This window comes from Pterocles gutturalis, unplaced genomic scaffold (assembly GCF_000699245.1).
Source record: "Pterocles gutturalis isolate BGI_N339 unplaced genomic scaffold, ASM69924v1 scaffold2963, whole genome shotgun sequence".
NCBI classification, from domain to species: domain Eukaryota; kingdom Metazoa; phylum Chordata; class Aves; order Pterocliformes; family Pteroclidae; genus Pterocles; species Pterocles gutturalis.
The window spans coordinates 40,235-66,063 of NW_010117770.1; the positions used below are offsets into that span (position 1 = coordinate 40,235).

General features: G+C 38.5%; 1 protein-coding gene across 1 annotated transcript in view; it reads left to right on the plus strand.

Annotated features, from left to right (window-relative positions):
- Positions 1–16,049: 16,049 nt before the first annotated feature.
- The window catches only part of LOC104463528 (protein kinase C alpha type), a gene marked incomplete at its 5' end in the record, with an annotated part of 80,600 nt that continues 70,820 nt past the window's right edge, over positions 16,050–25,829 (plus strand). The window contains one exon of the mRNA XM_010075900.1: positions 16,050–16,132. Within this exon, the coding sequence (XP_010074202.1) occupies positions 16,050–16,132 (83 nt within the window). The remainder of the gene's footprint in view (positions 16,133–25,829) is intronic.

A 25,829-nucleotide genomic window follows, 5' to 3' on the forward strand; every position in this document is an offset into this window, starting at 1 on the left:
CATGGGGGGCCAATTTGGATTGTACAAAAGCTCCTGAAAACAAGCTGAAATATGCATCCCCGTAAGTCAGAACAGCATGTGCCAGCTACTGTCAGAACGCCACAAGTATCATGGAAGTTTACCAGGTTTTGGTTGCATCTGACTCCAAAAAATTGAGCTAGCTAAAGCAAAAAATAGACTGTTACAAAGTTAAACTCTTACTTATGTTATTTTTAAATTTCTGTTTTGTTTAGGTTGAATAACTAATTTACAAATGCTCTCAAGTTTGAAGAGGCAGTATCTTGATCCATGTAGGTCTGGCCCTGTTCATGAAAAGCTTTGTTTTCTTCAGTAACCATTCTCGTGAATTCACAGGACATCATTTGTCACCAGTCAGTAGACACCAGCCTCGTTTTTTGCCTCTCTGTGAGGTTCGGTGATTCCCTGTCCCTTTCAAAGGGAGCAAAACCACAGCAGGCAATGTCTTATTCCTTATATTCAATGTGTTTGTATTTGTCAAATCTATTCATAGCATCACTAAATGAATTTTGTGATGCAGCTGTTTAACAGCAGAGCTGAAAGATAATCCATCTTTCCTGCTAGGATTTTGGGAACAGTAGCATTCCGATGCAGCGTTCTGCTAGAGAGGGCAACTCCGGAGTCCATGCCGTGTTCTCATCGGCACCGAAATAACCAGCGGAGGATGTGCAGTGTTGTGGGAAGGGCTTTCCTTACTGTGCAAAACATAATGAATGTGGATTGGGGTGAAGTTTTGTTTTCTGCAACCCATAGAAAATCTTGAAGTTGTTGTAAACATCTTGCCAGTAAAATAACTGCTTTTTTTTTTTTGTCTTATTCATGACATCATGAGGGGAATTATGGAAGAACTAACGGAGTGCTGCATAACAGATTGGGGAAGAATTTCTTAGTAATGTAATATGTTCTTATTAGATTAAAGTATTAAAAAAACCCCTCAGATTTGCATATTTCTTTCACGGGTTATTTTGAGCTACCATTGAAGCAGATAGAGTTTTAGCAGATTGACTTAAATGCCATTGGGTAATAAAGCAAGAAGAAAAGCCGTAATCTCTTTCTCGAGAGCAGAGAGCCATTTAAAGCTGAAAGATGACTAATTACCACAGCTGAACTTGTGAAATCCCATGCCTTTGTTAATAGACTTATTGTGTTGATGTCTCTGTGAATGGGTGTAAAATGCAAACTAAAAAAAAAAACCCACCCTTGTGTACTTTTAAGACATAAATATGATCTTTTGTTTTCCCTCACAAGCAAATAAAAATCCGTGAAATACCAGTTTACAGTATGTAGCAGTAGTTTAAAAGAAAAGTTTAAATTTTTTTGTGGCTTACCTGTGAAAGCTTAAGGCAGTTGAAATAGGATTTTTTTTTTTAAAAATCTGTTATAACAGAACTTTCATATTTCTGTAAAAGAATGAGATTCCATTATGCATCAGGGAAATTAACTATGAATTCCTGATTAGAGTCATACCTGGTATTACTGTTACTAGTAGAAGTAGTCTTAGCTGTTGCTTAGCAGAAGTATGTGAAAGAAGAAAATGTAAAAAACTCTATTCTACAGTTGCACTGTAAGGCAGTACAGAGAAGGAAACAAATCGAAAGGTATTGAAGTAAAGAAACTGGGGCTCTGTCCTCAGCAGCTTCAATGAACATTGTCAGCACTGCGCATCTTCAAAATAATAGAACACATTTTTTCTGTTTCTTTTTTTTTTTTTTTTGTTACTCATCTTCAATTTGTTCCAAATTCTGAGTCACTTTATAACATTTATAACGAGTTTTACCCAGACAGTGAGTTGCAGAACAAATCCATCCATTGGTTTTTCAGTTGTGGAAATTCTCACCAATCACTTCTAATGTAACTCTATTTTTTTTTCTAGAGTTAAACAATTAATATTTCAAAGCACAATCTTTAGCTTTAGAGATATGTAATGTTAAAATAAGGGAGTAGCAAATGGCTGGGGAAATGGGACAGAACCTGAAACAAGAATTTTCCTGTCTGATCTCTGTTGTGAAGATGCTGAGCCTTTCTTCATGAAGACTATGGTGCTGTTCCACGACCCAGGTAAACTGCTCCAGCTTGGAAGGAGTCTGGTCCTTCCCTGGAGCTACCGCTCCCGTAGGTGCCTGGCTAATTGCTCGCCAATCCTTTCTTGTGCAGTAACTTGGGTTGTTTGGGTTTTTTGCTGATGAATCAGCATATCAGCACCAGTAATGTGCCAGGGAGGGAATCTTTGGATAAGTACCCACTCAGCTGAGTGCCAGCAGAAGGAAGGGTCTGGTCCAGGGCAGGGATAAGCAGCTGGGGAGTGGGACAGGTTCCAGAAATGCTTTGTGGTTTGGGTTGGTTTTTTTTTTGTTTTAAGCAGTGATGCTGGTTTATGCCTGTGTGAAGCAGATCTGAAACTACAGACTAATGTTCCTTTCGTTAGTAGGGAATTTGACAGGTTGAGGCTCTTGAGCTTGTTTTCTGCCTATCGAGCACAGCGAGCCTGTGTCGTAGCAGAATTCGTGCTGCACTGAAGCTGTTGACGTTAGTTGTTGAAGGTTTGCCCTCCAGTTTGGAGCGATGGTTTAACGCATACTAGTAAAGAAACTAATTTTCTGAAGAAACTTTCTATGGAAAGACTCTATCTGGAGTGTTTTATGGTCTCTTCACATTCCCTCCCTCTCTCCTGGCCATTTGCCCAAGACACAGCTTAGTCCCATTTTAACGTTCTGCACTGAATTTATGAATGACATATTTGCAAATTAATCGTGACAGCTTTAAAGCAGAGTTCCTGCCACCCTGAAGATTCATGTTGCATCAAGGTATTAATGGAAGTTTGATTTCTTACGCAGTAGTTTTTGATGTATGATATTATTCTGTACGTGGGATGCCCTTTTTCAAACTTCGGAGCCTGAAATTAGGTCTGCATTTATTATACCACTTCAACATAATTGATGTAGAATTCGTCTGTTTGCATGCCAGTTGGAATCTACTGGAATTTGTTATTTTCCATCCACTTCTGTAACAGTGTCACATTGTTTACAGGGAGAACATGCAGTTTGGTATAAATCTCTTGCTTTCTTACAGTTTTACTGCATTATTTTATTCAATTTGTGAAGGATTTCAGCACCCTGCAGTGTGCAGCATTAAAAGGCATAAAATGATTGAAAATAAAAACTATTTTTGACCGAAATAATGGAGTGTTCACAATCAGAAATTTTAAACAGTGTTTAAGAAGTGTCGGTGAGATGCAATGAAGGAGTTGTATAAAAGGGCATTATTCAGGCTGGTGATTATAGTTGCCTATTGAAAGTCTGAATTACGCAACTCGAGCAGCAAAAGAGATGCATGAACATAGGTGGTGGCACTGCAGAGATTGTCCAAGTGTGGTGACTTTCTGGGCCATGTACTCTGTTTAATAAACCTTCAGGTTTTGTCATCTGTTCTCAGTTTTCAACGCTTCCCATCGTCACTGTATGGGCTCCATAGCACAACAAAGGAACCTTCTTCCGTTGAAGATCTGTATTTCTGGTATCCGTGTCTTTTCTCCATTCGGGCTTATGGAAACGACTCAGCAGTACTGTCTGCAGTCCCTTGCCAGGGTTGTGTCCATGGTTGTGTCCATGCCATGCATGGATGCATGCAGATTTGTTCTCCTACCAGTGTGGTTTGGAAATGTGGAACCTCATTGCAACTGATCCTGTGCTGTGCTGCCTGGGAGAACGCAGATCCCTCCTTCATGCGTGATGTCTGGTGAGTAACCACTCCCAGATGTCATCGTGGGGCTGGGTGCCACACCAAGTGTCTGGTTTTTCTTGGGTTGGTTTTTTTCCTTTCCCTCCCTGACTCACTGGAGTGCTAGAAAAGTGCTGCAGTTAAGCAGGGTCTAATGACACATACATTTCTGACCTATACCTAATTCTTCCAGGGATCAAAATAAAATAGGTCCATTTTAACTTATCCAGATACCTGGCGGGATGGTTTATGCTATGCCTCTAGCAACGACTTATTTTTTAGAATGGATAGATCCACTAGTACATTTATGTTTAGAATAACACAGCATCCCAGGTATCCATAAGTGCATTGTGGGGACTTCATAAAAGCCTGATTTCTAATGATGTTAAATGCGTACTATAAAAAGGCTGAATTACTTTGTTGCACTGTGTATAAGAAGGGGGACAGTTAAGTTAGTGAGGGAAAATGGTTGTTATTTATGTCAGAAAAACTTTAAAGTTCAAAAGAAAGTGGTTTCTTTTCAAGATACATTCATAACATTGTATTATTTTTTTTAACACACATAAAAAACAGTGTGTTAAAAAAATAACTTTACCTCTTAGTAATCTGTGCTTTTAAAAACTGTCAACTGAAAGCTCGAATTTTGGTTGTTGTTTTCCTTACCAGGTTATGGATTTCATGTGCAATTACAGAATGCTTTAATTTTTTCAGTTGCCTTTATGGTTTCTTCTGAAGTGCTAATCTGTCATACAGTAAAGCCTAGAATAAAAATAGTCTGAAAAGACAATAATGACAGAAATTATTTTGCTTTTTCTTTTGGACTGTAGACCCTTTATGCATTTCCTTAGTGAGGAGGAATGAGTTGCAGTCTCTTCTTTTTGTGTTTTTTTTGGGGCTTGAGTCACAGCTTACTGGATTCCTGTCCATTATTGCTGCTTGAAAATTCTTGTCCTGTTATAAGCAATATTCTCAGATGAATATCAGCTAACATATCAGTGACATTCATGCCTTCTTTTTTACTTATTCTAATATACTGCTTTTAATACATAGATAGGATAGGGAATAGTGTTTACCTTTCCATATCATGATGATACTACTCATTCTATCTGACATAAACTAAGAAATGCTGCTGATATTGCTGCTTCGGTGAGCCAGGAAAAACTGCACAAATCTGTCATGACCACGGTATTCTATTTTCATAGTCGAGGTTCTTTATAACTTAATAACAAGAATAGCTGTTATTCCTTCTAAGAACTCAAATGTGGGCTAAATTTTGGGGAGTATTTTGAGATAAAGAACAAATTCTAGGAATGGTGTTAATACTTGAAAAATATTTTGATATCTTTGTCAACCATCTAGAGAAGCTGAAGAAGTCTTCTCAGGGCTTTGACTTAATCATGCAAGACGGATTGAGCTTTAACATTCATATAGGTTTGTTATCGCATGGTTGCTTTATCTGGTATAAATCGAGCATAAATCTAGGCTACTATTGCTGTCCTGTAGTTCTATTTTTGTGCTACATGAACTTTCATGTTGTGTGTATTGAGCTAGCTCGGGGAACTGGTCCAGCTCAAACCCAACCTTGCCAAAAAAAATTGATTGCAGAAGCATTAAGACGTGGAAGGAAACAGTCAGGGCCAGTGGTTTTAACAGCAGTGTGCCATATGTCAAATGAAAGTGGTCACTTAACCATGACTTAAGAAATCATCACCATGTCAGCTCTGCGTGCTGATGCGGTGTTTCCCTGGGAGTGCAAACGTTTGAGCTAGGAGAGCACTGGGAACCACGACGTGTAAACTAAGAAGGGCTTTACGTGAAGGCTCAGTGTGGAATTAGTATACTGATGGGTACAATTAGTTCAGTTTTCCTGAATTCATGCTTAAAATATACCTTAAACTTTAAAAGTGACAGTGACTGTATAGTGACAAGTTCCGCTGCGTGTTGCCATACTGGTTTTCTTGCTGCAAGTCTTCCATCTCAACTGTTTATTTAGAATTTTTTTTCTTTAAATGCTTTACTGGAAATATAAATACTTCATTCATAATTAAATGACATGTTTCCATGGTTTCGTATTTTGTTATGTATGAACTACCTACATCTGAACCCACAGGTATTTCCTATAAATACCATTTCTGCTATTTGGAATGAGCTGCCGTAACTTACGTCATTCAATCAGCCCTGTAGTTTTGGTAACTACGAAACCTAAGACATTAATTTGCTTGTTATGAGTTAATATACCCTTCAAACACACTGGGGAAAAAAAAAATCTTCCACGTATTGGCCAAGGATGAATTTTCTTAATTGTATAGTTGGTTTCTCTATGTGTTGTCTTCCATTGGCAATGAATTTCTAACTGTAATGGGTCTAATGTGGAGTTTTATTAGTGTGTGTATGTTGTTTTTCTTCCTGAGGATTTGCAGTTACTTTGGGATGAAACTGTGTTTTCAGTGACTGATGAATGGAGGGAAGCGATACTGAAGTTTCTAGCAGGTGACCCTTTAATAAGATGTACGTACTAAGATAAGACTTGCAGCAAATATTGGGCATCTGTTGGGTAACATAAAAACAACAAAGAGAAACAGCAACAGGAAAAAAACCTGTAATTAACAAAACCTTTTCAATTTCTTGCTATGCTACTACTGCAACAGAACGGGTGGGTAAGATTAAAAACCCCAGCCTGAACCCTTTGAGAAAAGTGATTATCCGTTGGTTTTATTTAGTATCCTGCAAGTCCAGAAGGAGCTGAACTTTCTCTTTTTTTCCTCTGTATCCTTTGAAAAATTCAACCATAGCTTTTGAACCTTTTATTTTAAAATGTAATAGCTTTTTGCTATTCAAGCCACACTTTTGATAGGCTGAGAGAGACAGAGAATAATTATTGCTATGAAAAAAAAATAAATCTCTATTTTCTTGGAATGAAACTATGCAACTTGTGGAGGCCTGAGGGCAGGAATGGCGAGCAGCTGGTGACTCTTTGATCGAGAAGTTGTAGTCATCCAAAATCCTGGAGAGAAAAGCAGGTGACAGCTTCGTTACCATAGACCAACATGAGCTGCTCTGGGGTGGCACTTTCTTCTGACGTACGTCCCATTCTTTACTGCTACCTTTTGTGTCTTCTAGTGGGTCACTCTGAGGTTATATCTAAAGTAAACATCTGTCAGCTGGAAGGCTTTAAAATTTAAAAACTGTGATTTAGTATTAAGGAATTTCTCAGCACAGTACATCACCACGCTGAGGGCCAGGCGACTGTCGCTGTCTACTGCTGCCCACCCCGGGTTGCTGGAGTTGGTGTTCGTGTATTTTAATAGCTTATATTTTGTTGCTTGATTGGACCATTATTTTCATATAAGTTATAAATTAACGTGACTGTAATGTTGGTGTATTAGTACCTATTTTGTGTTCAGGAAAAGAAGGCTCCCAAGGTAGAGATAATGTAGAATAAATTACCAGATTGGGATTTTAGTAGTAATCCCACTCCAGCACCAAGTGGGAGTGCCTGTGTATCTTCTGACTACGGATGCTACGTATTGCACTGCAAGTACAGTGATGCAGTGAATGCTGACAGTTTCGTTATATCCAAATGATTTGGATTGGCATCAGCAAGAGACTAAATAATGCCTTTCAAGGTTTGTTTTTTTTTTTATGCCTTTTGGGCACAAAATTAATATCTGTCATTTTTAATGTGGTTATTTTAGCACAGAATATACCATAGAGGAGGCTGCAGAATCGATTAATCGTGCAAACAAAGATGAGCTAATTGTTGAGTGTAAAGCACAGTTTTATAGCAAGGTTAACTCTTACAGAGGTAATTATTATCACTAAGGTGAGTTAATTATTATCAATACAAGGTGAGTTTTTTGTGACAAGATTTAAGAAGTTTTATATTATCTTTTCATTTAGACCTTCCCCATGCTGAAAGAAACTACAAAGAGCAAATGAAATCAGACTGAAGAGAAGGAAGTGTGTCTAGGCTGGTGTTCCTGTGGACCAGTATCGTTATTTTCTTCATAAATTTATATAATTGTATACCAGGCGTAAGCATTAAATAGCACATAAATGCTGTTATAACATTTGCTTTGTGGGATTAGATCTTTCATCCCTTAAAATGAATCCCCCTCCTTTCTTTTGAAAATAAGTCAAGTCAATGTGCAGCACATGAATATTTTGCTGTAATACATCTGAAGCTTCATTGCGCTGTTCTGGAATCATGATTCTGTGAAAGTTAACCCCAAAGGATTCTGTAGTCTTTTAATGACTTTTACATATGTAAGTAAATGTAGGCTCATGTGATTATCATTCTTGTATGAGCAGTTGTGAAGTAATTCTCGTATCAGGACTGTGTCCAAACAGATATTGCAGGAAGTTAATTTCTTGTAGTTTAGTACTTGGGGTGTGGCTCTGTTCGTATTCCAAACAGCTTGTCCACTGTCATCCTGGCCTCGCTTCTTCCCATCCTGAAGAAAAAGAAATACTGCCTTTTGGCAAAAATGGAATTGGTGCGTGGATTGTGTTTCCTGGCACATAAGGTTCATTTATTGTGTTAGTAGGTTATAAGGTTTGTTATAAGTTTTCTCAAGCACAACTGAAAACCTAAACTTAAATTCAAATTATACTAAAATACTTCATGTTCAGCTCTTGGCATTCGGATCTGGCATTTCACTGGTTAGATTTGTGTCCATACAGATCATACGCAAAGAAGGAAATGTTTTGGTTTACAGCCACCAGTAGCTTGATATCAATAAATTATGAAGTGCTGAGAAAAACAAGCTATAACATTAGTACTAAAATATTCCAAAATATTTCTAAGAACCTCATGGTAGAACCTTCTTGCTGCACTAGATCTTCTGTATCTCATCAGTTTGCTGTGCTTCGACCTGTGAGCAGATTCAGACGCTGCCGTGAAGCGTGGCGCAGGCTGTGTTAAATTGACCGTGTGGGTGATTTAACGTGAGATGAAAGATTAAGAAATCACATAAGTCTTTCAGACATTTGTCTTCAGTGCAGGATGCATCTCAAGACTGAACAATGAAGTTTTCAGCTCAGTTGGCAGCGAGGGGCAGCTCAGCCCACGGCAGCTTCCAGGACCAGGGCTCGGTGGACGGAGGCAGAAGTGGAAGAACGTAGTGTGTGATGGTGACCAGGCTTGTAAGAGCAAAGTTGTGATTGCTCTTGGTTTTAGGAAGGTTTACTCATTGAAGACCTTGTTCTTCTTTCATGCTGGATGATGCCACTGGGATTCAGCGGGTCTGCGTCTCGTAGCGCTGGTAGAGGCAGCTGCCATGATTTTCCAGAAGCTCTTGGCTTTCTCTTGGCGTCCAGGATTCCAGCTGTTACAAAACAAAATTAAACCCAACAGCTGCATTCTGGAGATCGGTTTCATCTTGTATCCCGTTGTTTCATAGTCTTCAAATACGTACAGCCTGTGCTGCTTCGTACTGCTCGCTTTCCCGGCCCTTTATTTTTGCGTTAGGTAATATATCAAACTGAACGCAGCTGCTTTATTGAAGGCATCTCGTTTCTGCAATTAGGGTCATCGCTGAATTTGTTGAAAAGTCCAAAGGACTAATGTTCAGTGTTCGCAAGAAACATTTGTGGGCTTTCGTTTTGTGTTGTTCTGTAATTGAAAGAGCCGTGCTGTTCCTTCCCAATGTCCTTGTACACAGCTGCGGAGCAGGTTAATGCAGGCACCCATCCTCCCTTTGTTGCTGGCCTACAACATGTTCAGATCAGCAGATTTTTAAACTAAAGGGAATTCAAACTACAGAAGTGATATAAGAAGTCAGTGATGGTGGGTCATCTTTTTTTTTTTTGCTGTTACAAGTTCTTGAAATAGCTCTTCCAGCTCTGGTTTAGATAGATGGCTTCTGGGTTATTATTCGTGTATAAAATGGGACACCTCAAAGGAGAGAGATTAATGGCTCTGTGAAATTTCAGCAAGGACTTTACATAGAAGCGGTGATCTCTATCTTTTAAAAAGCACATAATTAACAAGTAGATTGAAACAGCATTGAGTACTTTAAATATTACGTTAAATACTTTTAATATTTTGAAACTCTTCCTCGGTTTTGCCAACATCGTGCTACAGTTTTAGGGGAAATTTCTTTCGTGTACCTTCTTTTCCCTGTAGTGGAAGGCAGAAATGTCAAATCTGGTACAGTATGTGTCTGAATATAGTATTCAGGCAAATCTGAATGTGTTATGTGAGGTATTTTACTAAATCCAAACTGTTTGAAAAATGTGTTACATACATAGCTGCAGGTATATATTCATAGTTTTATCGCACTGTACCACCAGGTCTGCCAAAGTTGTTTGGGTAAAGGAAAACGTATGTGCATTCTCTGCCAGGCGTACAGACGGTATTTGCACACTGTTGTAGATCTTGCAAAGCCAGCTTACTGGCAACATCATCTGTTTTATACTTACTGTAAAGGAGTTAATGACCTGGGTAGTTAAGACTGTCCAGACGATCTGTATAATCCTTTCACACAAATGAGATGCTGTTCCAGTTAACCATTACTTTCTCTTCAATTTTTAAAAATAGTGGTGGAGATCTAATTTCTGTCCTCTTCCCAACTTGCGTAGCCTAATTGAACTTGACAGAATTGAAAAAGAAAATCAGCGCAGCAAGGTCAGATGTATGAACCTGAGGATACGCAAACCAATTATTGACTGGTAGGCTTGGAGCTTGGAAATAGGAATCGTCCCTGATTTATCAATGTTGATCCCATGTGGTCTCTATACTTTGACTTCAGGGTAGGTTTTTGGTGCTGCTTTGAGAAGTTAGTTTGAGTTTTGCGGAAACTGCAATGAAAATAGAGATAATCCACGAGGCCAGCAGTGTGTAGCACCAGGCGGATGAGTGCTGTAAAGGTGCTGTGTGACCTTGCGGGGTTAGAAAAGAGCTTTAAGCAGTTTCGTAGCAGGTTACGGCGATGGGGAGAGACGGTTGTTTTTCTTATTAACTAAGTTATCCTGGAACAGACTGTATCTTGTTGGGCTGTAGGCTGTTTTAGTGAGAAAAGTGGAAAGATTGTGTTAGCCTGGGTGCTCGCTGGAGACAGCACTCTCTTCCAGCTGGGGTGAAACATTGGCAGAAAAAGTAGATGGTGTGTTATAAATTATATATGTTGAGAAAGTCAGAGTAATGTAATTTCTAAAAATTCCCTGTGGATTCAGTGTGCTGGTAACATTCAAAGGTGGCGCTTCTTCTGAATTGTGTTTGTTTTATAATCTGCAGCCTTGTTGATATTTAGTATAATAGGGGTTTTCATTATTTTTTTTTACAAGTTATAATCATAATGTATTTAGCAAAGGAGAAGGACAAGTATTGCTAAATCCTGTTTCTTAATTGTTATTCTTCCTGCTCTGGAAATGCTCCCTGTTCCCGAGTTTAATCTATTCCTAGGAAATTTATTTAACCAGTGCTGTTTATTTGAATAACAAATGTAGTTGGTATTTAATGATTTGTCTATTTTGAAGTAGTACCCTATTTCTGTTTAATGTAATTGCTATATTTAATCTTAGAATGAACTAATGCGTGCCATGTGACAAATTCATTCATTGCTTGGTGTCATGCAGAAAGCACAAGTCAGGCAGCGATATGGGCCCCTTGGGGAAGTTCTGTGGCCTCGCTGAAAATGCAAAGCATGCGAAAGAGCAGCATAAAAACCGTGCAGTGCTCCGAGCCACTGGAGAGGCCCTTCACTTTCTCTGGTGTAGTCTGAGGGTGATGCGGAGTGGGATTTCCTGCTTATTGTGCTGCTGTTGTAACTCCTGAAACCAGTTCAGAATCAGTTCTTCTTCAAAACCCAACAGCAAAACCCAACAACAACTATTGAATGTACACGGAGTAATTTCCCCATTGCTGCTGATCAGACCTCTTCCGCCACTTCCTTTGGAAGAGTCAATACTTGAAACTTAGAAACAAATTGTGTAGGTAAGAGTATGGACACCTGGTTTTTGGGACAACTAATTAATGTCATAGCATCAGAGCTTCTTGTTTAGATGGGAGGATAATACACAATTTTTTATGATGATTAAGGTTTTCTAAATTTATAATTTGAGTTGGGAGAATAGTCTTGACTGTTACAAAAATGAGTTAAAGATGACTTGAAAAAAACCTCACTGATTTCTCTGTAGACAATAACTGGCAGTTCAGTTCCTCTCTTAGAAATGTATTCTCTGTCCTTTAGGTTTGCAGCTTAATTTGTTTTACTGAGTAAATAATAATTTACTGTGGTGTAGTAAAGACATTCATGTCTACTGGAAAGGCTCATCTAACCTGTTGGTTTTCTTCCAAAGGAGGGAGTATAAAAGTGATTTTTTTTTTTTTAAATATCTGTTGCACTCGTCTAATAATTCCACATTGTAAAGTACATTAATTTTGATATTTTTGCCCCAGTTCTTTGGAATGCTTGTGGTTGTAGAGCTCTTCAGACATAGGGCTAAATGATGTGCAGGTGAGTGGGGCTCAGCAGTGGCTCTTCTCCTTTATAGATCATCTAATAGAGAAGATTGTGTCTGATATTTATTATTGCAATATTTCATCTCTGTCTCACCAGTCTGTGTCCTATATGAAAGCTACTAGTAACAGTATTTTTTGACAGATAACTCTCACTCAACAATATATCACGACAACCTTTGCACATCCCATAATTTAGAAAACAGTTGGAAATTTACCGCTGTGCCTTGTAACGCTAAGTGACTGATGACAACATGGATATATTACGTATAACAACATGTTTTTCTCAGTACTGTGCACCGACAGAGAAGTGTTGGATAGAATGAATTGCCCTCCGTTATGTATCATAAATCCCGCAAATCATGTACTGCATCTTCTGCGTGTTTGCTTCGAGAATGCCCCGAGTGCTCCTCACCACGTTCTGCCGTTTCACATTTTCTGCTCTCTGTAGCTTTACTGGCAGCATGGAGGGCGAGGGATAAGCCTGGTAGATGCAGCATGCCCGTGGAGACGTAGCAGTTAGTCTGTTCTTGCAACACAAGGCTTGTTCTGTTCTCTCCCTTCCTCCCTGGGTCTCCTCCCTGGGCTGCTGAGAGAGGATTTATCTCCACCAAGTCCGGAGATGGAAAGAATGGGAGCTCCCAGCCGTATTATATATAGCACAGATCAAAATCACGCTGTCAAAACATGAAAATACCTCAATAATTTTCTTTTTAATTTTATCTGTCAGCCTCGAGGTACCACTTGCTCTCGAGCTACTATGCATAATGTGTGCCAGCTCGCTTCTGCTCGTGCTCTTGTTAAAATGTAAAGCAACAAATTTCCGGGCAGGCTCTGCAAAGCAGTGTAATATAACTTTCATTACAAGAAGGTACTGAACATAATGTGACTTCTTAACAGCTGCAATAAGTGATGTGAAGCTATTAACATCTTTTCAAAACAAGTAACAAGTGAGAGGTTATTTCTCATCTCTGTTCCTAAAAAAAAGGCATGTTGTTTTAAGCAGATAACATTTTGTTTGCACTTATCTGAACTAAGTAAATTTTTACGTGAATTCTCGAGCTCTTTATTGCTTTCCGAAATTAAGAAAACTTCAAAAACTAATGCTGAAATGCACTCTCATGGCTGGATTTCAAAATGGAAAATTCTATGTTAAATTTTCTGTATTGAAGTGATGGCTGCTGACAAGGGATTTAAGTTCACCCCTATCCTTTTCCCTATAGATTTATGATTCCATGAGAGTCGCCCATTCTGCTGTTTATTGTCGTGTCAAACCATTTGGTTCTCATTTGAGTATTCTCAAAAGGTGAGAGAAGTCTGATGCTTTTGAATTGCTTACTAAGAAACCCAGTTCTTTTGAGATACGTAACCCGTTACAATTACAAGTGGGAAATAAAGGAAACAGAATCGAGACTGTTGGTGTTGAGGTGCACACAACAGTCAATTAGTAGACTGAGCAGAAAGGTGTTAAAAAGTTCAGTAGTCAACATTGATAATTGAAGTCTTAATAAGTGACTTTTTTTGAAATGTAGCTTACAGTCCAAAAGGCCAAACACTGTTTGGTTTACTTATTTTGGCAGCTGCATTGGAGTTTCCGTTGTAGTGGGATTAGCATCGTTTTCACCGAAGTTAGTAGCTCAAGTTCATAACCGTAGAGCGAGGCTGTAGCAAAGGGTGGCACTGTTCTTCCTGCTTATCTGTCTTGACACTTATCATATATCATCTTAAAAACAAGGTCAACATTGTTTCTAGCTGAATGAATTCCTTAACACGCTATGAGAGGCTGACAAATCAGAGATAGGATGTGACTATGGTATTTCGTAAATATTGCCCAAAATAGATGCCCAAGTACGCAGAGTTTTGTAAGTCCTGCTGAGGTTGGAGCAGCTGGTCCTAAGGTCCTAATTCGAAAGGCAGGCATGGGTGAAGCAGCTCAGGTCTACAGCCTTTCCAGAGATAATTTTCAGGTCTTTTGCAGAAATTATTATGTTGTATTTTGCAAGTGTATGATCACTGCATACAAAAGTAATTGGTTAACTTTTTTGTTTTCTGAAGGATGCAAAGAAATTATTTTTTGCATGTGATTTCCTCCTGCAAACATAAATCAGGCTGTTGTCTTCAAGAGTGGAAGGTTTGGAACCAAAAATCCAATCTGGAAGTGAAACGTTTTTCAGCTGCAAGTAATATTAATAGTAATTGCCACTTAGTGATCTTTCGGTTGGTAGAAACAAACCATCAAAATGATAATTGTAGGATTCGTTGGGATTTAGATTGATTCACAAACCAGACAACCAAGCGGGCAGCGTACGTTGAGCCAGAACTCTGGCTCATGTAGGGTCGGCAGAGCTTGTCTGGAGTCAGTGGAGCAAAGCCCATTTTATTCCATTTGCCCAAAGAATAAACATACGCCGTGTCAGAAATAGAACAGTTGGAAACAATTCCTGCATGGGATGATGATGAAAAATAGCTGGAGAAAGATCTAAGGGTGATTGGAGTTCTTTACAGCCAGCCCGCTGACCTAAGGGTGGGAGGCCAGCCTGACTTTGGGGTGGAATCGTCGTTGGGTGCTACAATGGCATGCAGGTGCTCTTAAGAACATCTTTCTCAGCTCCCTTCATTAGGTGAAAGAAATTCCTATACATTTTAAATGGGAAAGAGAACTGTTAATGATGCCTGATGAAATGAGCTGTTAGAAAAATGGAGATAATTTAATTTGGTTTCCACTGAAGTTGAGGAAATTCAGTGTTTACAATTGCCAATCCATTGAAATCTATATTATTCCTTAGAAGTCTCCTTTCAAATAGTGTATTTTTATGTGTTGGAAATGCAAAATTTAAAGTGTTCAGGGAATGTATTATTTGTAAAGAGATTGTGAATTACTTTTGAATCATTTCATTATAATCTTCCAACTCATTGCTTGATGGTGTGGTGTTTATTTCAAGATTCTCACAACCTCAAATCTAGATTGTTCTGTTTTGTTGAAATGTGGACCAATTTTGAAGTATCTGAACTAAGCTTAACATTAAGAGAGAACCTGTAATGAGGGTGAAATGCTAAATTCTCAAAGTAAGCACACTCAAGCAAACTGTTCTTTTTGTGTGGTTTGGGGGCCCATGTATGACCTGTCCTGTGTGACAACCTGTAGCCTCGGCCACATGAGATAATTAAAATAAGCTTTCTTTATCTCAGAAAGAAGAAGTTCTTTCAGATCATTCATAAATTTTAAATGGGAGCTATATTGTAATCAGGAGCTAATTTTCTTTTCCCATTATCTCCTGCCACTCTGTGATATGAGAACACTTTGTTCTCTACCACAGTCCTCACTCAGAGCTTTGGTTTCTCACAGAAGTGATATTAACTAGTAAAGACGTTGGATCTTCGTAGTCATCTTCAGCAAGGCATGCAGGTGAACAGATCCCTTACCCAAGGATGGGTTCCGTTCCAGATGAACGTTCGCCGTTTATGCATTCGGGCAAGAGCAGGAGGCACGTGGAGAGTTCCTGTTATGGATAGGGATTTACATTCACGAAGTGTGGCTTCATAGAACTGTCCATCCCACACTATTGTAACAACCATGGGCTGTCTCAAACATTAAAAATTGAGTAGAGTCTGATGATTTTTAAATGTGCACGCTGATCTCCTCGTTCATTATATTGTTTACTTGGTGTCCACCTCTCTTATGTGTCTTTATTTACCATGAGGCTCTGCTTGCCTTCACCACCTTACAGGTGAAATGTTTGACTGTATGTTTGATTTCCTCTGTAATTAGGTTTGTTACAACAGGGAAAAAAAAAACCAAAAACCCTCCAAAAAACTCTGCCATTCTAACTGTTGGTTTGCTTTTTCTTACCAGTTTGCTGTTTCGTGGTTCATAAGAGATGCCATGAGTTTGTTACGTTCTCCTGTCCTGGGGCTGACAAGGGACCCGACACTGATGTGAGTACATTGACATTTGATGTGTTGTTTTTACACAGAGTTTGATGTTGTTACACCTAAGTGTGAGGATGAATTACAAACAGTATCGATGGGGTCGTTATGATAGATAATTGTAGTCCAAGTGGTTTTTAACTGTTCTGAAGTGAGTCTTTCTGAACTGCAAGATCTATTTTTTGTAAGAAAACTAACAAGGAACGTTTGACCAAGAACAATATCCCTCCGAGCGTGACAACCCTGAGGTGTTTACCCAAGCGTGAAGTCAGCATTTTATTTTTGTTTGCTCTGTGTTGGATGTATTTGATATTAACAGTTCCCAGGACAGGCTGAGGCTTTTTCTGAGCTTCCTTTGTATCCATCTTATCTGAAGGTGTATCTCCAGACTTGACTCTGGTCCTTGTCTCTCTGCACACAAGGATCTGTAGCTCCAATTAGGCGACAGTTTAATCTTGAACCAGCTGGCTTGTCCGAGATAGGGTTTTGAAGCAATTATATTCACGCTTGAGCAAGTATAGCAGTCAGGATACACCCCTTCCATCTTGCTCTGTCAGTACTTCTGTGTGCACGTAGCATTTTTTGGTCGACAACCAGTTTTTACTTTCAACGCGTCTGCTTACGGTGAGACACATGTACAAGAATTTTGTGTCACCCTGCTGAAATAACAAACTAATCTTGTTTGTTCGCATGAAAATAACATTTCTTTGGGTTTTATAAATTCCACTTTACAGTTAAGTAATTTAACATCTGCTTATGGGAACAATACATTCCAAGTGTTCTTTGTCTGAGCGGCTCTGTTTTGTTTCTTATATTCGCGGTCTAGATTGTAGGCTATTATCTGCTCTGATGAAATGGACCAGAAGACTTTTCATGCTAGCTTTTAATGAGCTTCTCATGAATTGTTTTAATATGCTAGCCATGAGATCAGTGGACAACATATGTGCAGAAGCCACAAGGGGTTTTGGAAAATTCAGGATGTTAAAAAGTTTTCTTATTTTTAAATCTAAATATAGGGAAATAGCAAAGAACCGAGAAGAATTTTTTAAACAGTTTAATTTTTAAAACATTCCACATAATCAAAATTTAGGTACACAAGAAAAATGCTTAAGTTAGGGGTGTAGTTATCCTGTTCAGTTTCTCCTGGACAGTGTCTTTCCCCAAAGGTCACCCAGCTTCAGTTACTGCTACTGTGGCAGCTGTTGACAAGAGAAGCAGCTTCACAGTTCTGGAAGTACATACATTCGTGTGTGAGACCATTTAATTTTGTCGAGAATCTCTCCATGGTTATAGAATCTGTCATGCAGCAGGTTGTTAATAGTCTTTAATATTGCTGACTGCATTTTGTGATTTGTTTTTTTTTGGCCTTGGTGATTAAATAAATCAGCCTAATGCCTTGTTTTGGTATTTGGGGTACCACATGATCGTTTGCGATATTTGCACAGAGGTGGTATCTCAAAAACACTTTGAAGATTAAAAGCAAACAGAAAATAAATGTTTTGTTAAAATAGTGCTGCATTAGTGGGTCCTGTTAGACAAAGAGGATTGTAGAATGTCATACTTTAATTTACTGAAATGTTTGACCATAGTGTCTACCCTTTTACAGCTCAGTAACCTATTCCTATCCAAGTTAGTATGAGCTTCCTTCTGAAATGCAGTGTGCTATAAAGCTTATCATAATTCAGCAGATTTTTAAATATTAAAAAGTCCTTTTCTAAATTATTTCATGCAGGTGCACAATTAATTTGCATACTCAAATTGTCCAGTGCCTTGGCATGATGTACCCTTTCTGTCCATTGTAAGAGTAATATCGCCACTAATAAAATGAAAATTTCCAGAGCAATAATCATAAATTATTTATTAGAATATTGTTTACTACGTTATTATAGTAAATTTAAATGATCATGCACTGTACTTTTAGCAGAAGTGAGGCAATCCTTACAAATACATCATTAAAAAAATTATCAGTTAAATTTTTTATTTAACAAGGAGAATCAGAGCCTAACAGTCAGATTGGTGCCCAGCAATGGGTGACGGTCCAGGTTAGAATGCAGAATATTTAAATACACAAACCATTCCCATATACAAACCATTTCCCACTCAGAACCAGAACTGCCTGTGAGAGCCGAGGGCGGCATTTCTTGCAGGCGGCTCTTGCAGGTGAGTGCTCACAAACGTCCCTGCTGAGGCCAGAGGTATCTAGGACATGATGGCAAGGGCTTATTTATAGATCTGTCTTGAGGGGAGATTGTATGGCGTTCACGCTACATGCCTGCAGGGATACGGAGCATTTCAGAGCAGTGGGGTTCATTAGCTGGTTAGGAAGAGTCCAAAGGGGAGGAATCCCATAATTTTTAGAAACTTTGTTCCAACTTCCCTGAGAGCTGAAAGTGTACCTGTGGCTAAAGGGTGAGGTCAAAGCATGTCTTTAAAATAATGCTCTTTTGAAAGAGAGAATTGAACTACTTTAAAAATAAGTTGTGTGCAGAGAGATCTCTATCCTGTAGTTGTTTTCAAAGCCCTTTAACATTTTTTTGGCGGCAGCAATCCCCTGCAGAACGGGGGAGCTCCACTGACAGCTTCAGTAATTTCTCTCGACATATTTAACAGTTGCAACAAAAATTATTGTTTAATGTCTGTATATTTAAATACTGTCAAGACAACAGAAGAGATTTCAGCGTATTCTATTTCTCATTCCCTAGCCTTTCTTACATGCCTAAGTGTTTAATAAGCTTAGACTACTCAGCTGTATAAAAGACCCGTGGTCTGTATCAAGCTAAAAATAGTGGTGTACAAATATTGTCTCTGCATGTAGCGTTTTTATTTGCTACAGTATTCTGTTGCTGTAAAAAAGGGGATACATTTTTATGACTTTAAAATTAAATGCATTAGTAAAGGTGAGTGTAAGAGAGACAAAACTTCAAATCACCCTCTTTTTGCTTTACTCAGACTAGCTGAAATGTGAGTTTGAAAGGTCTCTGTTTGTGCCAAAAGGAAAATAATACTTGTGGTTGTCCTTGACTAGTAGGGAAATGATGGTGTCTGGGGAAAAATATCCTGTTTCGGATGAAATAAGAATTCACACAATCAAAAAATTTTACGTTTCCTTCATACTTGGCAGGGTGTGAGCTCTGATGTCTTAGCAAAATACCCGCTCAGGAAGTTATTTTGTTGCTACCTAATGGCTCTCTGTAGTTTGAATAGAAATTATTCATCTTCTCTTCATGGCCAGCTCTTTTGTGGCGATGCTATTGAGGACGATTTAACAGCTCCTGCGTTTCCAGCCTGCTGCTATTATGGGCTAAAGTTCCATGAAGCATCATCTCCAATTCAGATACTTGTTTTTGGAAGATTGCTCACTGTTCCCAAAAACTATTTTATGTCATTGATGAAACGCTTTAAAACTTGAGTAAATTACTATAAAAATGTAAGAGCAACCTCAAAAATTGACTGCTGCTGTATCTAGCATTGTTAAGAAGTGTTTAATATAACTAGTCAAGCTCTGTTCAAAGAGGATGCTTTAAAATTGCGAGTTAAATCTTTGTTCCCTTTGTTAACAGAACATAGTGACCAGAAAGTGTTTTCAAACTGCATGTGATTTATTAAAATATTCCTAATTAAATTCCACATAGAATTAAAAAAAAAATCACCAGTAATTTAAAATAGTGTTTGACTGTACTAATTTTTTTCAATATGAGTTTATAAAACTTAATGTAGAGTGCACAAGAACTCAGACATGGCTGTCCCTGGATCAGCACTGTTTTCCTTATAATAGTGTAGGATCCATAGGAGGCTTATGAGCAAAATAAATAGAAATTAAAAAGTGAAAAAAATCTAAATGAGAGCAAGTGACTGTACCATCAAGGGAGATTAACTTTGCTCCTCAGAACTGGAGTGAGTTCTTAGTATTTAAGCATCCAGAAGAGAACGGATTGATAAGATACAGATGTGAGCTGACGCACTCAGCCGGCATCTGGAGGAGGTTCACGTCTACGGCAGGGAGGACGTGGCTCGGTTTCCTCCGTCAATTGCTCTTAAACCGGGACAGAGTCTCATGTCCCTTGGTGTTCCTCTCCCCTTACCGGATGAATCCAAGTGCTATTTTCCTGCCCATCTCGGTAAATGCAGCCCTGCCATATGGCACCCTCTCCACCTTCTGTTCAGCACCGGTTGGCAGGTGCTGCCCGCGTTCAGAAATTTGCTCCTCACCTGCCTGTGGGTGTTTTCCCGCTGCTCAGTGCCCGTGCACAGATTATTTACTGATCCCCCAGTTCCGTGCTCCTGCGGAGGCAGGTTTTAGTCGCTCGTAGCTGGCTGTGCAGAGGGGTTCATGCCCCTCCTCACCTAAATGCCCTCATTTGAGTAGCTGGAAGCAGCTTCACAGGTTACTCGAAAGCCGTTCATGTGCTGGAACGTGTCTGCATGTATCATCGACTGAGAAAACATTTGTACCTTCTAGTCCTAACTTAAAGCACAGGCTCCTTTGGTTGCAACTAAAATGGCTTTTAAGCCAGAGTGAAGGATCCTCAAGAAAACCAGAAATCAATTACAAAGGAACACGTTCGTGAGCTTTTGTAACTACTTTGAATTCCCACCCCTTCCCTCTGCCCTGCAATGACATCCCAGCACTGACTGCAGAAGATGCCTGGAAACATTTTTACCGTAGTATTGGAAAAAGAGTTGTATGGATCCTCTCCTTATGCACACCCTGCTCCTGGGAAATCCGGGATGACTGACCCCAAAGGCACGTTCGCTGAGGTCTTCCTTTGCAGCCCTTTAGTCTTTCGGTTTAAGGTTCTTGCACCTGAAACGCTGGACGTGTGGTTTAACTCTTCTTTTGTTATCGTCTCACAGCTTTTAAAGTTCATAGCTTTGAACACTTTTTGTTTATAAAGAATATTTTTTTTTATTTTCCCAATCCAGAACAATTCAAATGCTGAATAGCTATCATAAAAATTATAATTTGTATTTTTATTTTCTAGGCTTTTGCTGTGTAATAGACAGTATAAAATAGATGATCCTAGTAAGAGTTAATAGTCAAACAGAGACACTACTGTGGAGAGAGTTAGGAAACTATGAATCTAAAAATATCAGTGATTTTCATAAGTTACCATTGGAAAACTATTAACCAGTACTATTAAAAAGCAGAACTCTCAGGAAAGTTATTCTCAATAGTAAAAAGAAATTTTGTTGGTAGGGATGCAATTTTAGTGGCAGTAACTACAACTGATGAAGCAATCTGCTGGGTGCTAATTTCACAATCAAAACTTTTTCTAATTCCGCAAAGTGAAGTTTACATTGTTCCAAAAGCCCTTATTTTCCAATCATTAAGATTATATTTAGTTGTGCAATTTAAGTTGAATTTAATTATTCCTTGTTGTCTTTTACCGACCCTTTGCCAACGTTGTGTCAATCATTAATACGATGAGATGGTGTTAGGCTTTAGGGGGAAAGAACGCTTGAGGCTTACTGATAATCTGTTTTCTTACATGAGATGTCATGTGTAAAACATACCATAGGTATTTCTCTCAGGTTCCACCCCCAGAATCATGTGTTTGGTTTGGTTTTTTTTTAAAAAAATGGAAGTCTGATGATGGCACACTGAACTCAGGAGCTAGAAGGAACATACCCAGTCCCAGACCACTGAGAAAACCTGGCGGAATGCCAAACATTTTTAGCACTGGCTGGTTTTGGAGGTGGCAGTAGTTCTTACACCAAAATTAGCTGGAATCTTAATTTGGAATAAAATGAGTGGGCTAGTTTTGAAAAGCACTGTAGATCCCATATGCTACAAATAATTGGGGAATGTGTCACCAGGGAGCAGACCCAGCTCTGTGGATTGTTGGTGGCTGTTTCCGTGGGGTGCTGGGGGAAATTTGCTAATGACGGCCGAGTTCAACGGGTGTAGCCTCTGCTGCTTGATAATCACACAACTCCAGTAAACCACCTGCGGAGTTGGGGAAGAAGGAACAATTTGTGCTTTGTAGGAGAGAGCAAGTTTCTTTGATGGGGGTGTTTTGACCCTGGAATAGAGAGATGAAAGAGGGAGAGGAAAGGGAATGGAACAGAAGCATCCTGACTGGTGAGAGAGCAGCTCCCATCCTTTTCCATTTGAGCTCGTCTTACTTAACTGGTCCTGGTAAAGGGTTTGGGCAGCTTTGTATAAACAAGAAAGATTTAGTTTCATTCCTGGGCATGCTTTTATTGTGTTTGTTTCCTCTTAATTTTTGCTGTCCATTTTTGGAGTGATAGTCTTAAGAGATCCCAGTAGTTCACAGATCTTTCTCTTCAGCCTTTGGAAAAGCTTGGATTTGGCTTGAGATAGCCAGTGATCCCAGGGAGCGTGTGTGAGATGATATCGTTGTCTTGAAATATTTTCTCATTTTTATAATTGGTCAGATTTTTATAACAACCTAATGAAACTTCATACAAACAGATTTTTAACGAACTGCATATTACCTGCACTGAAAAACCAGATTTTGATGGTTGAAGGAACGTTATGCCAGTCCTGAGTCCTTTCGTAATTTCATTTCCACTATTCCCTTGCAAATAAATAAACTGTAGCATGACTCATGTAATTAATGAAACTTAATCCTTAAAGTACCAGTGATCAGAGGCTGAGCTCATAAACTAAAAGCAAAAGCGTATAATAAATTCTGGTAATGAGAACTTAATAGATACAACAGTCAGAGATTGATTTATTCTTTTTTTTCTTTTTGTCCCCATGAGAAGGATACCTGCAAAAAAAATGAAGGAAATTTCTCTGTGTTGGGAAAACCGTTGTTATCTCTAACAAAGCTACCTTCAGGTCTGTTTCTATGGCAACAGGAGCATCAGACCAGCAAAGAAAGGACCAGGGAGGAGATAAAAGCCTCTATAAAAATAGCTATAAAAAACGTATGCATAGCTTTGGCTACTTTTGTTTCTTTTTTTTTCTCTTTTAAAGAAAAAATGAAAAAAAGCCCAAAACTTTGAGTTTTTTGAAACCTGGTTATTATGGCAGCTATTCAGGTTAGACCCTCTTGGCACTGGAGAACTAGTAGAATAATAGCAAACGATTAACTTTGTGGACATTAATTAAGAAGAGGTTATAAAAAACTATCTCAAATCTAAACTTACTAGAAGCAATATAATTTTTATAGTGATTTTTATGTAACTCCTCTTAAAAAAGCATTTTTGAATCTTGGGTCTTCATTCTTTTTTATGGAAGTTATTATGAGATGGGAAATTTTATCTCTTTGGTCTGCAAATAGCCTTTTCTCCTGTCCAACGAATTTCTTTATTATAATTAAATTTTCTTTTTGTTGACTCATTGCGAGTATGTGAATTGTAAATCACATACTGACAGTCCATGTGGTCACTGTTGTTCTTCTCTTTGTGTTGCCAGAGACTGGATAAGACCACGTGAAAAAGAATAAAAAAAGCTTTTTCCTTCAAATATTTAACTATGGCCATTCCAGCAGGAAAGGTGCCATCCCCAACTCTGATGAAAAAAGTGTGGAATTAGTGCAATATACATCTGAACTTGATGTTAATACTTTGATACTTCTGGAAAATGAAATCTGATCTCTGTTTTTAGCCAAGCCTACTTTTATAATGGTTCTCTCATTGTTTCACAGTTTCAAAGGAAAAAAAAATAATCTAGTTAAAAAGTGGGATTCATGTTTAGCTGTTTTATATCTATTGTTGAAAATAACAATCTTTATTTAGAAAAGAAGAAGGTTTGAGGGACTTGGGAACAGTCAGGCGTAAGAATATGTATAAAACCTACATTGTATGTTCCATACATATATGCCTGTAGTGTTTATGAAGAGGATTCTTCATTTCATTGTCACAGATTTTATTCTAGAATAGTTTTCTAGAAATTTTTTTTTTTTCCTAGAATCACTTGAAATCTGGGATTATCCCAAATTACTGCTTTCTCCCTGAGAAGATTCTTTGCATTTCATTAAAGATAATTTGAGCCCTACAATCCTAGCACGCAACAGGAAGAAGACCTGGCTATCACTTCTTATAAATAGCTTTATCAAATTCTTCCTTATTCCAAATCCACTTCTATTTTTCAAGGTCTATATTAGTACCTACAGATTGACCTACTTACAAGTAAATGAGTCATGTTGTATTGTTAAATCTGAAATCTAAAATCCCATTTCTCAACGCATACTACCGGCATTCCAAAAAAAAAAGCTTTTTACTTCATTTAGTTAAAGCAAATGAGAATTTTAATAACCAGAAACTTTAATTTCTCTTGTTGTTCTTGAAGTTTATTGGTTTTGTCATGTTGACCTTGTTCTACCAAGTGAAATTCAGTTCTCAGTCTCGAGATTTGATGAAGTCAATGCTCTGGTTTCATATGGGCAACGAGAATAAGAGAGTTGTACGATCTCTGCTGCACGCTCCTGGCATCCTCTGGTGATGTGCCGATGGGTCTGGCCCCAAAAGGGTGCAAGAGGAAGGAAAATACTTTTGTAGAAGCAGGAGCAAAAAAAAGAGAGAAGGGCAGTGAATAAACCAGTAGAAATGAACGCAGTCCTGTAACTTTCAGGAGCAATGGCTAATCCCTCGGAGTTTTGTTCAACATCTGTCACTTGCATCTTCGTGTGCCAAGAGCGTGATTGGACCATTCATGGAAATAATAAGAGCTGTGCAATCAACAGACTTTGTTCAATACTCCCCCATAAAGGGGGTTTGTGACAAATAATGTGAAATACTTCAGTCAAATGCAAATGGTTTTATATTTAACATGCTTAATTTAGAAACGTGCCACACAGAGGTAGAATTAAGAGAAATAGAAATACACATCCTTTTTTTTTTTTTTTTTTTCATTTGCTGGAAGCGCATTATAGAATGAGAGGGGGAGAAAATGTTCTATTCTCCCATTCCAGACTAATCCTTTGCTCTGATGTGCGAAGGTGCAGCTGTTTGCTGATCTTACAAACCCAAATCAAATCAAAGTGTTTCCTCGTGCTTTGTATTTGCCAACGATAAATCCCTCGGGTCAAACGAGGAGACTGCTGCTGTGCCAGAACGTGTACCTGGGCGACTCTGGGCACTGAGGAGGTGCGTTGTATATCTGAATTAAGTCACCTTAGTGGCATAATAGTGCAGAAATGGCTACTATAATAAAAGTTTATTTTCAAGTAGTTCCAAAATGAATGAGGAAAAAAGTACCATTTGATTTTTTTTCACATTAGCTGTCGTTGCACTGCATTTTATTTTTTTCCTCTATCTGCTCCTGTCCCAGCAGTCCATTCACTCAGGTTCATTGCTGCCTGTTTTGCCAATGCTGTTGGGATGCACTCCAAGAATTTGGGTTATTAGTCATTGCAATAAAAGACCAATGCATCTTAATCAATACAGGCTTCCAAAAATAACACATTTTGTGAAGCTGTGGTTGAAAATGATCACATTTAAAAATAAAGTTCCTCCTTAAGAAATAGATTTTTTATATATATATATATCTTTTGAGAATGTCAGAGATTTTTAACATGAGTTGGTTTATTTATTTATTTATTTTATTTTTAATTTTTTTTCCTATTAAGACCTTTTGGCAAAATTTGTCCTACTCTAAAGAGGAGGGGGAGTTCCTCGTCCACACGCACGCATCTGACCCATACACTTGGATATTGTTCATTTCACCTGCTCATTAGTGCTTCTGTTCACCAGCAGAGTCAACGGGAGGTACAAGGAGGCACTCCATGCTCAT